Below are 12,314 nucleotides of genomic sequence, written 5' to 3' on the forward strand. Positions count from 1 at the left end.
AGTTCAAATCTCTGCTCAGGTTGAGCATTAGGGCATGAGGCAGAAGCAAGTGCATCCCTTATGAGTTCCAGGACAGTTCCATGATGAGGTGCTAACTTTTAAAAAACTGTACTTATGCCTGGTCCCTTTCTGGTTGATTTGGGCTGGCATTGAAGGGCTGTACTTGGCTTCGGTATTTTTACCAAATTTCCCAGGTTCTGACTTGCTCCAGAGTTGAGGCCCCATATTCTGTGGCTTAGATCTGCCCTCCAGGATGGCTATAAGACAGCAGCCATCTGCCCATACCCATGTCCAGGTGTTTCCAACTTGATCCCTTAAGGGGATCAAGCTTCCTATCACTGTGGCTGGCCTGCATGTTTTCCTCTCTGTCATCAGAGCCTTCGGAAAGGGATATTTTGGAACAGGCTCTGGTCACCTCCTCCATGTTAGGAATGTTTTACAAGGGTCTGGGGTTTGTCATCCTGGGAGTCTACACGGGGCTTAGGTCTGAGGTTTGCTTTCCCTGTTCTGTTCTCCGTGTGAGACATTTCTTAGTGTGTATGCCTCCTGCAGTTCCATTTCTGTTGGGCTGGCAGTCAAAACCTGTAGTCTGATATATCCTTAGCGTGTCACCCCTACCTCTAACAAAATTCTGCAAGTCTTTTTAAAATGTCCAGGGTGTGAGTGGGGCCCTGCCTTGAACACTGCTGGCTTTGGGCAGTGCGGGCTTGGGGCCCTCTACTTATGAGACCACTTAGGCAGCTGAGCTATGGAAGAACCACTCTGACTTGGCTTCAGCTTCAGGGACTCGCTGCCGCTGAGGCAAAGGCTGGGGTGTGGCCTCCTCTGAGCAGAGCCAGAAGGCTGGATTGGGTGGGCCCTAGTGCTGTCTTTCTTCGTGTCCCCATGCTCCCCCTTCATCGCCCCCCCCCCCACCGACTGGATCCCAGCGGGTCCCGGCTTCCATACATGGTCACGGCCCTGCTTCTAACTCCCTTACGTCTCCCCCTCCCCGTCCTCCGCCCCCACCGGACACGGCCCCCGCCCTGCTCTCCCCAAGCTGTCCGCCAGCGCACCGCCATGGAGGACCTGGGTGAGTGGGGACCGGATCCCCCTAGCCTCTCACCCTTCCCTGCATCTACCTTCTTCCTAACTCACACATCTTTCCCATCCCAGTTTTCTTTTTCCATTTTCTCGCCTCAGCCTGCCTGTGCCTCCCTCCCAAATCCACATACCCTTTCCTGCCTCTCCCTTCCTGTCTTGCTTGCGATGCCGCTCCCTCCGTTCTTCCCTGGCTCTCTCTGCTCCCTCAATCCTGCTTCTGCAATGGACAAAGCGTTAAGGCACCCATGGGGGCCTGAATTCAGAGACTCTGGGAAGGAAGGGGTTAAGGGATCATTGACTCCGGAGACTGGGAAGATAGACTAGAGAGAAGAGTGTGACCTCTAGATGAAAGGGGTTTCAAGGTATAGCAGGAGTCAAGAAAGTCCTCGGGGCAAGAAAGAGAATAATAGAGTGTGCCAGGGTGATAGAAAGAAGCTTAAGGCTTCTGCCACAGATACTCGGAGAAGAGTAAAGTGACGGCAGCTCATCGATGATAAAGCGCCCCAGACGTCTTGTCCCCTCTATTGGCGGAGGCTAGGGCTGACTCTGCTCTTCGTGGCAGAGCTACTGGACCCAGCAGCAGAGGGCGCTCCTCAATAATAGTACATGGATAAGAAGTACACCCAAAAAGCCGCTCCCAGCCAGGGCCACTTACCCCTGAGGGCAGGGCAAGACTTCAGTGTGGCCAAGTGGACCAAGCTGGACAGGCTGTTTAAATATGGGCAGAAGTAGTGAGTGTGTCACAGCGAACATCTAATCCGGAAGTTGGGTGTCAAACATACAGACAACTGAAAATTTGGGTGCAGTAAGAACCAATCTGGGCTGCATCAGGAAAGATGGGGAGAATAAAAGAGACCACTACTGGGTTTGTACTTGCCTCCCAGGGTAAGTCAAGGGAGATGTCTGGTCAATACCCCCCTGCTACTATTCTACTTTGCCTTGGTCTGGCCCTGTGAGTATGGTTTTTGGCCGCTGCCTTTAACACTGGCTTTCTACCTTTTAAAATACTGACACTTGAAATCCTTTATCCTCTAACCTTTTAAGACCTTGACAACCCACCCCCCCAAACCTCTCACCCTGAGGGCTTCTCACTGCAGATGCCCTACTCTCTGACCTGGAGACCACCACTTCACACATGTCACGGTTAGGGGCTCCAAAAGAGCGCCCACCAGAGACACTCACACCTCCCCCACCCTATGGCCACCAGCCACAGGTGAGATGAGATTCTGGGGTCTTGGGGAGCCATTAGGGCCTGGGTTGGTTTGGGCTAGGGGAAATCAGAGTCTGAGTGAGGCAAGGGATATGCTGTCCTTCCACCAATACCTCTACTCTCTGTAGACAGGGTCTGGAGAATCTTCAGGAGCCTCTGGGGACAAGGATCATCTATACAGGTGAGGGGCCTGGGAACTGGGGCATGAAGATGGGGAAGCCAGTTGAAATGCAGGTGAGGGGATTTGATTCCCTACCCTAAACCCAGGTTCCCTCCTGTTCCTTAGCACAGTATGCAAGCCTCGGTCCCCAAAGTCTGTAGCCCCTGTGGCTCCTCCGTTCTCCTCTTCCAGTGGTGTGTTGGGCAATGGACTCTGTGAGCTAGACCGTCTACTTCAGGAACTTAATGCCACCCAGTTCAACATTACAGGTACCAGGGTTACTAAGCCAGTCTTTGATGGGTTGGGGACAGGGCAAAGAAGGGCAGAATCAAGGAGCAGTTCAAGGACACAAAGCCTTTGCTGGGAGGGAGGACTAAGTATGGCTCCTCGTCAGTGTCGTTCTCTTGTCTCTCCAGATGAAATCATGTCTCAGTTCCCATCTAGTAAGATGGCTGAAGGGGAAGGAAAGGAGGACCAATCTGAAGACAAGAGCATAACCACTGTGTGAGTTTGGGAGGGTTGGCAGGGCTGGGAAGAGGGTGCTGGGTTCTAGATGCCTGAGTTACTAGAGGGCTGTTAGGCTGCCAGGTTCTAAGGTCATACACTGTGTTCTCCACAGCCCTTCCAGCACATTCCCTGCCCCCTCAAAGCCTTCAGCCACCTCAGCCACTCAGGAGCTAGATAGACTGATGGCATCGCTCTCTGACTTTCGTGTCCAGAACCATGTGAGTCTGGAAAGATTTCAGTCGGTGTCACTTTGTGGCTCACCAATCCAGTCCTGATGCTTCCGGTCTGTGGCTCTGTTGACTCGAGTCTCATGTCCTCTTCACTGCAGCTTCCGGCCTCAGGGCCACCTCAGCCTCCAGCAGTGAGCCCCACCCGTGAGGGATGCCCATCTCCACCAGGACAGACCAACAAGGGCAGTCTGGACACCATGCTGGGCCTGCTGCAGTCTGACCTCAGCCGCCGTGGTGTTCCCACTCAGGCCAAGGGCCTCTGTGGCTCCTGCAATAAACCTATTGCTGGGCAAGTAAGTGCAGTCCGGGGAGCAGAGGCATATACTCAATTAAGCACCTTTCCAAACCAGACCTTGTGCTTTTCCCTTTAAAAATATTTTCTTATTCTTTGAGAATTTAATACATGTATACATGTTAGATACAATGTTAGATACAATGTTAGATACAATGTATCTAACCCCTTCCTCTATTTCTTTCTGTGTTCCCATATATCCCCCAACTCATGTCATCTTTTTAAAATGTCTATCAAGTGCAGTTAGTGCTTCCAGTGTGCGCATGGGCGTAGGGCCATCCTTTGGTGCACTGGCATCTTCCAGGGCTACATCCATGAAAAAAACAAGCACCCTCAACAGCCAACAACTAGCAAGGGCAATTGTTCCTCTGCTAGGGGAAGGCTAAATGAGCCCTTCCTCACCCTCGATGGAATTTTGACTGGCTCCATACTGTGTAGGTCTCCTGAGAGATCTCCAGCATGGGGTGCACCAGCCCAGTCACGTTGAGAAAGCACCGATTCACAGCAGTCTTCCCCAACCTCTGGCTCCTACAGCCTGGCCATCCCCTGTGCTGTGATGCTCTCTGAGCCTTGTGGGGATACTGTGGGAGATAGATGTTCCATTTAGGACTGTGTGTTTCCCCCACTTTCAATGAGTATCTGTGAAATGGAATTTGCTTTTTCTTGTGATGTTGCGGACTGACCCTTGCATTTGCTAGGTAGACCTCCTGTCACTGAGCTGTACCCTAACTCTTGGGACAGTGTTTCATGTATCTCATGCTGACCTCAAATTCAATATATAGTCAAGGAGAAGCTCTGATTTCTTTTTTTTTTTTCCCTTTCTATTTTTCGAAGCTGGGGACAGAACTCAGGGCCTTGTGCTTGCTAGGCAAGCGCTCTACCACTGAGCTAAATCCCCAGCCCCGAAGCTCTGATTTCTGATCCTCTAGTTTCTACCCCAGGAGTACTGGGATTATAGGCACCCTTTCCCAGGCTCTATGTAATTCTTGGAGATTGAATCCAAGACTGTGTTTGCTAAGTGATCAATCTAGTACCTGTAGCCCAACCCTTGGAATTTTGAGACAAAGTCTTGCATAGACTGCCCTAAAACCCATGATTGTCCTCCCTTTACCTTCCAAGTTCTAGAAAGTTCAGCATGTGCCGCTATGCCCACCTGAAATGGATAGTATTATTTATATTTTATGTGGGTTTTTTTTTTTTTTGAAAGCAAATGTTTGAGGCAGCATCTCACTGTAACCTAAGCTGAGCAGAAACTCACTCTGTAGCCCAGACTGGTCTTGAACTCATGGCAATCCTCCTGCTTCAGCCTTCTAAGTGCTGGAAGTACAGGTGTGAACCACCATGCCCAGCTATATTTTATGTTTTCTTCCTTCCTTCCTTCCTTTCTCTCTTTCTTTTTTTTAAATGTGCATTGGTGTTTTGCCTGAGTTAACAGACTCAGCCACCATGTGGTTGCTGGGAATCGAACCCGGGTCCTCTGGAAGAGCAGCCAGCACTTTTAACCACTGAGCCATCTCTCCAAGTCCCTCTTATTTTATATTTTCTTAATTTAAAAAGTTGTGTGTGTGCTAGGGACTAAGCCCAGGGCTTTTATATGCTAAATACACCTCTTGCCCTTGAACTAACCCCTCACGCCATGTATATTTATGGGTGAGAAAACTGGAACTCTTAGTGATAAGCCGCAGGGTAAGAATTCCAACCTGTTTGGTATTTGGTGTGGCACTGACGTGTGCTGGCCACTGTGCTTGTTCTTTGTCATACCCCTATTTCATTTAATCTTCCCAAAGGACTCACTAGTTTTGCCTAGTATCTCTCTGGAATCATAAATCTGTCTCTCTTCCCTTTCTGGTCCAGAAGTTGTACGTCTTGGATCATGGATTGAGCAGATATGTTCCAGAATAGCTGTGCTTGGTTGACTTAAAGCATCTCCTTAGATTAGTACCTGACTCCCAAACCAGACTCACTGACCTCAGAAAGCAAGCAGGGTGGTGTGACCTCTGTGAGGAGGCTCTGGTACTCCAGACTTCATGGGGTGCTTCCCCTACTAAAACTTACCTCTGTAGTGGCATAAAGAGGACTCTGTTTTCTAGCATGACAGTGTCGCCTTAATTCTAGGGCCACAGAGTTTGAGAGGTAGGAGGACTAAGCTACATAGTGAATTAAAAGCCAGCACAACTTAGACTCTGTCTCAAAAAGCAAACAAACAAACAAACAAACAAACAAAAACAAACACCTTACATAGACTTTAAAGTAACTAAACCTTTTCCTGGGCCCTTAGAGGGAGTGTGGGCCCAGATACACTATGTCCTATGTGTACACAAACTCTGTGGTAAAGTTGGAAGGACAGCTATGGACCTCTAACACAATTTGTTGAGCCTTGGAAGCTTGTTTGTTTTTGTTTTTGTTCTTTCAATTCTGGTCCGTCAGGGTTAAGACTAGGAAAGTGCCCGGTAAATGCCAGGTACGTGTAAACCTTAGCTCGTCCAGCTCCTACCAGGTTCTGACAGAAACCTCCGATTCAACTCCGCAGGTGGTTACCGCCCTGGGTAGAGCCTGGCATCCGGAGCACTTCCTTTGCAGAGGTTGTTCCACAACCCTGGGAGGCAGCAGTTTCTTCGAGAAGGATGGGGCTCCCTTTTGCCCTGAGTGCTACTTTGAGCGCTTCTCCCCACGATGTGGCTTCTGCAACCAACCCATCCGACATGTAAGCTCTGCAGACCCCCACCAATGAACCTGCTTCAGAGGGAACCAGCCAAATCGAAACCCATCTCTTCTACCTACTTCCTCACCTACCTCACCCCGCCTCTTCAGTTTGCCCTCTTCAACCCCAGATTCCTTGTTAGTTCTTCCGCATTCCCTAGTTTCTCAGAGGGAGGTGGAGGGAAGAAGGAAGAGAAGGTGATAGTAGTGTCCTTTTTCATTTTATGCAGAAAATGGTCACCGCCTTGGGCACCCACTGGCACCCAGAACATTTCTGCTGTGTCAGCTGCGGGGAGCCTTTTGGAGAAGAGGGTGAGAGTTGAAACGTAAAAGCTACCAGTCCACTGTCCTGTCCATCCCTGGATCCCAACTCCCGCCCTTATTTCCACCCACCGCCCGTCCTCTCCGTGTCCCAAACCCTATCCCTCCCTCCCTACTGCCGGTACCCCCTGCCATTCTTGAATCTTGTAGTCCCGCCCACATCGTCTGTCCCCGCCCCCAGGTTTCCACGAGCGGGAGGGCCGCCCCTACTGCCGGCGGGACTTCCTGCAGCTGTTCGCCCCGCGCTGCCAGGGCTGCCAAGGACCCATTTTGGATAACTACATCTCGGCACTCAGCGCGCTCTGGCACCCAGACTGCTTCGTGTGCAGGGTGCGTGGCTGTGGGGAGCGGGCCAGAAGCCCAGGGTGGATGCTTCGCTGATTAGTCGCTCCATTTCTGTGCGACTTATGTTGCGAAGTTGCAGGAGTCAGGGTAGATGATAAGTTATCCACACCGGTTCCCTCGTCAGGGTTTTGGCTCATTTTGTTAATTTCTCCTTAGGAATGCCTCGCGCCCTTCTCCGGAGGCAGCTTCTTTGAGCACGAGGGTCGCCCACTGTGTGAAAACCATTTCCACGCTCAGCGTGGTTCGTTGTGTGCCACGTGTGGCCTCCCTGTGACTGGCCGCTGTGTATCTGCTCTGGGCCGCCGCTTCCACCCAGATCACTTTACCTGCACCTTCTGCCTACGCCCACTCACCAAAGGCTCCTTCCAGGAGCGTGCCAGCAAGCCTTACTGCCAGCCTTGCTTCCTGAAGCTCTTTGGCTGACCTCCTCTTGGGATCACAGACCTCCAAAACCACGCCTCCAAAAACCTGTTCTCCCTGAAAAAGACTGGGCCCTCCAGATCCCTAGCTCTGGAGCTGCCCAGGCATTCTTGCCTGTACTCCCACCTCCATCCCCACTATGGCCCGGCCACTGGAGAGTGCTCCAGGTTTGTCAAGCTCAGCAAGGGCCCCACTAGCTCTCACTTTGACACGATTCTGGTTTTCTAATCTGACGGATTAGAGGCCAAGATGTCCCAGTTCACCCATGGCTCACTGTTCTGTACTTTTTTTTTCTACAAACATAAAAACACGCTCCACATCTCACAGTGCCAGCGATCCTTGCTTTACTACCCAGAGCCCTTGCTCTGTGCTCCGAGGGCTCCAGGCCACAGTCCTGTGAGGGGACAGAGGTGCTCCTCCCTGGGATAACAGCAAATAACAGATGAAGGCAGGCATGGGGAGGTGTGTCTGAAATCCCAACACGGAGGCCGGGGCAGATGATCCTAAGCTGCATAGCAAAACTGAGGCCAGGTTGGGTACATAAGACTATCTCAAAACAAAACAAACAAAAAAACCCCCAAACACCTGGAAACCAAAAGTCAAAGCAATGGCGACAGAGTGAAAGGTACAGTAGTCCATGACTCTAATCCCAGCATGCTGGAGGGAAGTTCAACATCAGTTCAAAACAGTCTGGCCAGCCTGGCTCCTGGGTATAAGACCTTGTACCAGTGGGGTGGGGTTAGGGCACCAGACGACCCAGGTTCAATTCCTAGCACCTACATCTGTCTGTAACTCCAGTTCCAGGGAATCCAACACCTTCTTCTGGCCTCTATAGGCACCAGGTACACACATGGTGCACAGACAAACATGCAGACAAAACACCCATACACATAAAACACAATTTTTAGAAAAGGGCTGGAGAAACAGCTCAGTGATTAAGAGTGCTGTATGTTCAGAAGATGTGTGTTCAGTTCCCAGCCCCCACGTGGAGACTCACAATCATTTGTAACTCCCGTTCCAAGGAGTTGAGGACACCATGAGTTATCGTTTATTTAAAAAGACATTTTGAACATAGGTCTTAACCACAAAGTCAAAAGAGAAGCACTGGAGAAGGAAGACGTGCTTCAAACCATAATTGTGGGCTCTGAAAGTCAGACAAGGCAGCTCTGTGTTCTAGGGTGAGCATATAGGATTTTAACTGCTAACAAGTTTCTCGGGCTCCCTCCGCTTCTCGGTCTCTGTCTCTCTTTTCGGTACTTTAGATTATTGGGTGGACATCTGGACAAAGTGAGAGCTACAGAATGGGAGAAGATCATTACCAATTACACATCTGATAGGTCAATATGACATATAAAAAGAACTAAGACAAAACCCTGGATGTTAAGAAAACAAAGCCCAATTAAAACAGGTTCTCAAGGGGTTGGGGATTTAGCTCAGTGGTAGAGCGCTTGCCTAGGAAGCGCAAGGCCTTGGGTTTGGTCCCCAGCTCCGAAAAATAGAACCAAAAAAAAAAAAAAAAAAAAAAAAAAAAAAAAAAAAAAACGGGTTCTCAAAAGATAAAGTACAGTGACTGGGAAACATTTAAAGAAGGGTGCAGCATCCTTAGTTATCAGGGAAATGCAAATCAAAATAGCCTTGAACAGCACTTGGGAGACAGAGACCAGCCTCCTGATCTGCAGAGTGAGTTCCAGGACAGCCAGGGCTACACAGAGAGAAGCCTGCCTTGAAAAACAAAAACAAATGGACAACCAAAAACCCAAAATTACTTTGAGACTTCATTTTACTTTAATCAGAATGTCACCATTAAAAGGAATGACAGCCCATGCTGATGGGGATGTGGGGTAAGGGGACACTTAATGCATTGCTTGTGGGAGTACAAACTCGTGTGGCCACCATGGAGATCAGTGGGGAGGTTCCTCAGGAATCTAGAAACAGATCTACCCCACGATCCAGCTGATCACTCATGGGCAGATCCCAAAAGGTCTCTACGTCCTACTGCAGAGACACGTTCATCGCAGCTCTGGCCATAAGATCCAGAAGCTGGGAATGGTGGAGACGCTTGTTGGTGGATGAATGGATAAGGAATATGTTACACTTACACAATGGTGTGCTATGCAGCTGTTTAAAAATACAATAATGAAATTCAGTCAAATAAATATGGTATGTATTATCCTATATATGGGTGTTAGCTTTTAAGCTTTCAGTAGATATGCTACAATCCATATAATCACAGAGGTTAGGTATGGAGTAAGGGACTTGCGGGGAGGTTTGTCTAAGGAAGGATATATATATATATATATATATGCATATATATATAGAGAGAGAAAGAGAGAGAGTGTGTGTGTGTGTGTTATGGAGAGACAGGAGAAAGGTGAACAGGAAGATTAAATGGAGGAGAGGAGGGGTTGGCGATTTAGCTCAGTGGTAGAGCGCTTGCCTATCAAGCTCAAGGCCCTGGGTTTGGTCCTCAGCTCTGAAAAAAAAAAGGCTGAAAATGGAGGAGAGGAGAAAAGAGGAAGATAAGAGAGGGACTGTGAGAGATAACTAATCCCAAAGGGCCACTGGAGGGGCTGTATAGAAACCTGCTGCTGTAGAAACCTAATATATATGCATATATGAAAGGAATCTAAATGAGTCATCAAATAGTGGGGGAGACCATGCTTCAGCTAGATACCTTACACCACCAAGGGAAACATCCAGAGTTAGCCATGGGCTACATTTAGTTGAGTCATTGGCCAAAGGAGACCCATGGAAACCCCCAAACACCTCCCGCTATTGGTTGCTCTCCACAAACAGAGGTGAGGCCCTATTGCTGAAGACCACTCTTGCATTATCTCATACAACACAGAGCTGGTGCCTAACACGAGCCCTCACCCTTACTAACTGGTGTTCATAGTATTGGAGGGTACTCTCTGTGAGCTACCAAGGAAGGAAGATAAACACCAACTCTGCTACAGATCTTTCAATCTAAATTATGATGACCTATCTGCATGATATGCTGGCGCAATTGTGGCACAAACATTGTGGGACTAACCGACTGTTATCTGGTTGGATTTAAGGCCCACCCATGAGATGAAATGCACACCTCATGCTGCTCAGGTGGTGAGAACCTGAGACTAATAGACCTAGGGGCAAAGCAAACACGACATTCTGCCAAAGCAGTGCTTCTCAACAGCCCTAATGCTGTGACCTTGTACAGTTCCTTGTACTGTGGTGACCCCCAACCATAAAGTTATTTTTATTGCTACTTCATAACTGTAATTTTGCTACTGTTACAAATCATAAAGTCATTATCAGATATGTGACCTATGTGAAGGGTCGTTCGACCCCCAAAGGGATCATGACCCACAAATTGAGAACAGCTGTACTAAGGAATGTAGCAATTCTCCTCTCCCCACTGATTAGTGTCTTTCTCCCTCAGCTATCACCAGAGAAACTTTTTCCTTCCTGCAGAAGATGGGAACGGATACAGAGACCTGAGACCCACAACTAGACAATGTGTAGAGTGAGAGACCTTGGAACATCCAGTCCTTAATGTCGTGTCTTCATCAAACCCTTCCCTTAGGGCTTAGGGAATTAATCAGAAGAGAAGGCAAAAACAAAACAAAACAAAGAGACCCCCCAAAACAAAAAACAACAAAACAAAACAAACAATTATAAGAGACAGAGAGAATGAAAGACACCAAGGAAGCAGTGTTTCCAGACACAACAGGACTGATGCACATATGAACTCACAGAAACTATGACGGCAGGGCCGGCACAGGTCCAAGCCAAACGGGGTCCCAGTGCTAGAGATGGAAGTGGACACAAGCTCCCATCCCTAACTAAAGCTATCTTCAACTGATAACCACTTGCTGTCTGCAAGTGTTTGCCTGCTTCTCTGAAGCAGAGAGAAAAGGAGAAAGAAAGAAAGAAAGAAAGAAAGAAAGAAAGAAAGAAAGAAAGAAAGAAAGAAAGAAAGAGGGGGGGTTGGGGATTTGGCTCAGTGGTAGAGCGCTTGCCTAGCAACCGCAAGGCCCTGGGTTCGGTCCCCAGCTCCAAAAAAAAAAAAAAAAAAAAGAAAGAAAGAAAGAAAGAAGAAAAGAAAAGATTAAAAAAAAGAAAGAAAGAAAAAAGCCTGCCTGCTAGGCAGAGCAGGGTCTGCTGGCAGATTCCAGCCTGCTGAGGCACGGAAAGATAAGAGGAGCTACACTTGAGCCTCGAGGAGCGAGGCTTTTGGATGGGGACAGATATTTTATATGTATATTTCATCAATTGTTTCTGTTAGCTTGTGGCTTTGCTTCACTGCGTAATATAAAAAATATGAGAAATAAACTGTCTGCTGGCTGCTGTTGGCATAGTGTTGACCCACAGCCCTCCTGTATCTGTCTCTTGCACCTTCTTTCTGTCTTTCCTATCTTTAATCCTCACCCTCCCCTCTGCGTACCAGCTGGTCCAGTAATCTTGCAAAGGAAAAATTGGTTTTCTCCAATGGAATCTCTCTGCGTACAGGAGCCATGCCTTTGGGCAAGTCCCCTGCAGGCACAACAGTAGATGGTCAACAAGAAAGGAACTCAGCTGCGTTAGGTTTCAATCCCAGGACAAATGGCTGAGGTGCCTATTTCACTCCTTTAAAAGGGGAACAAGGGTTGGGGATTTAGCTCAGTGGTAGAGTGCTTGCCTAGGAAGCGCAAGGCCCTGAGTTTGGTTCCCAGCTCCAAAAAAAAGAACCAAAAAAAAAAAGGGGGGGGGGACAAGAATACCCTTAGGAGGGGATAGGAAGGCAAAGTTTAGAACAGAGGCAGAAGGACCACCCATTCAGAGCCTGCCCCACATGTGGCCCATACATATACAGCCACCAAACTAGACAAGATGGATGAAGCAAAGAAGTGCAGGCCGACAGGAGCCGGATGTAGATCTCTCCTGAGAGACACAGCCAGAATACAGCAAATACAGAGGCGAATGTCAGCAGCAAACCACTGAACTGAGAACGGGACCCCCGTTGAAGGAATCGTAGAAAGGACTGAAAGAGCTTGAAGGGGCTTGAGACCCCATATGTACAACAAT

The 12,314-nt window shown here is 48.7% G+C and overlaps 1 protein-coding gene and 1 long non-coding RNA gene across 9 annotated transcripts; one reads left to right on the plus strand and one right to left on the minus strand.

Moving 5' to 3' along the window:
- Positions 1–1,032: 1,032 nt before the first annotated feature.
- Positions 1,033–7,830, plus strand: Tgfb1i1 (transforming growth factor beta 1 induced transcript 1). 8 transcript variants are annotated; one of them, NM_001191840.1, is made up of 11 exons: positions 1,033–1,072; positions 2,181–2,296; positions 2,422–2,474; positions 2,580–2,722; positions 2,870–2,957; positions 3,073–3,178; positions 3,289–3,483; positions 6,013–6,186; positions 6,413–6,494; positions 6,685–6,833; positions 7,005–7,830. In NM_001191840.1, the coding sequence occupies exons 1-11, from the start codon at positions 1,060–1,062 to the stop codon at positions 7,269–7,271; spliced, it is 1,386 nt and encodes a 461-aa protein (NP_001178769.1). In that variant the 5' UTR covers positions 1,033–1,059; the 3' UTR covers positions 7,272–7,830. The 8 variants fall into 8 exon arrangements, with proteins under 8 accessions (NP_001178769.1, XP_087451340.1, XP_087451353.1 ...); XM_087595214.1 differs by having other exon boundaries at positions 1,037–1,072; positions 2,585–2,722; positions 7,005–7,592; XM_087595208.1 differs by lacking the exon at positions 1,033–1,072 and adding an exon at positions 1,263–1,968 and having other exon boundaries at positions 7,005–7,592.
- Positions 7,170–9,445, minus strand: LOC148007818 (uncharacterized). The gene is made up of 2 exons (XR_015647498.1): positions 8,812–9,445; positions 7,170–8,679 (listed from the first exon to the last, which is right to left on the minus strand). It is a non-coding gene; the product is annotated as an uncharacterized LOC148007818 (long non-coding RNA).
- Positions 9,446–12,314: the final 2,869 nt, after the last annotated feature.

The sequence above is a fragment of the Rattus norvegicus genome, chromosome 1 (assembly GCF_021556685.1).
Source record: "Rattus norvegicus strain SHRSP/BbbUtx chromosome 1, alternate assembly SHRSP_T2T, whole genome shotgun sequence".
NCBI lineage: Eukaryota > Metazoa > Chordata > Mammalia > Rodentia > Muridae > Rattus > Rattus norvegicus.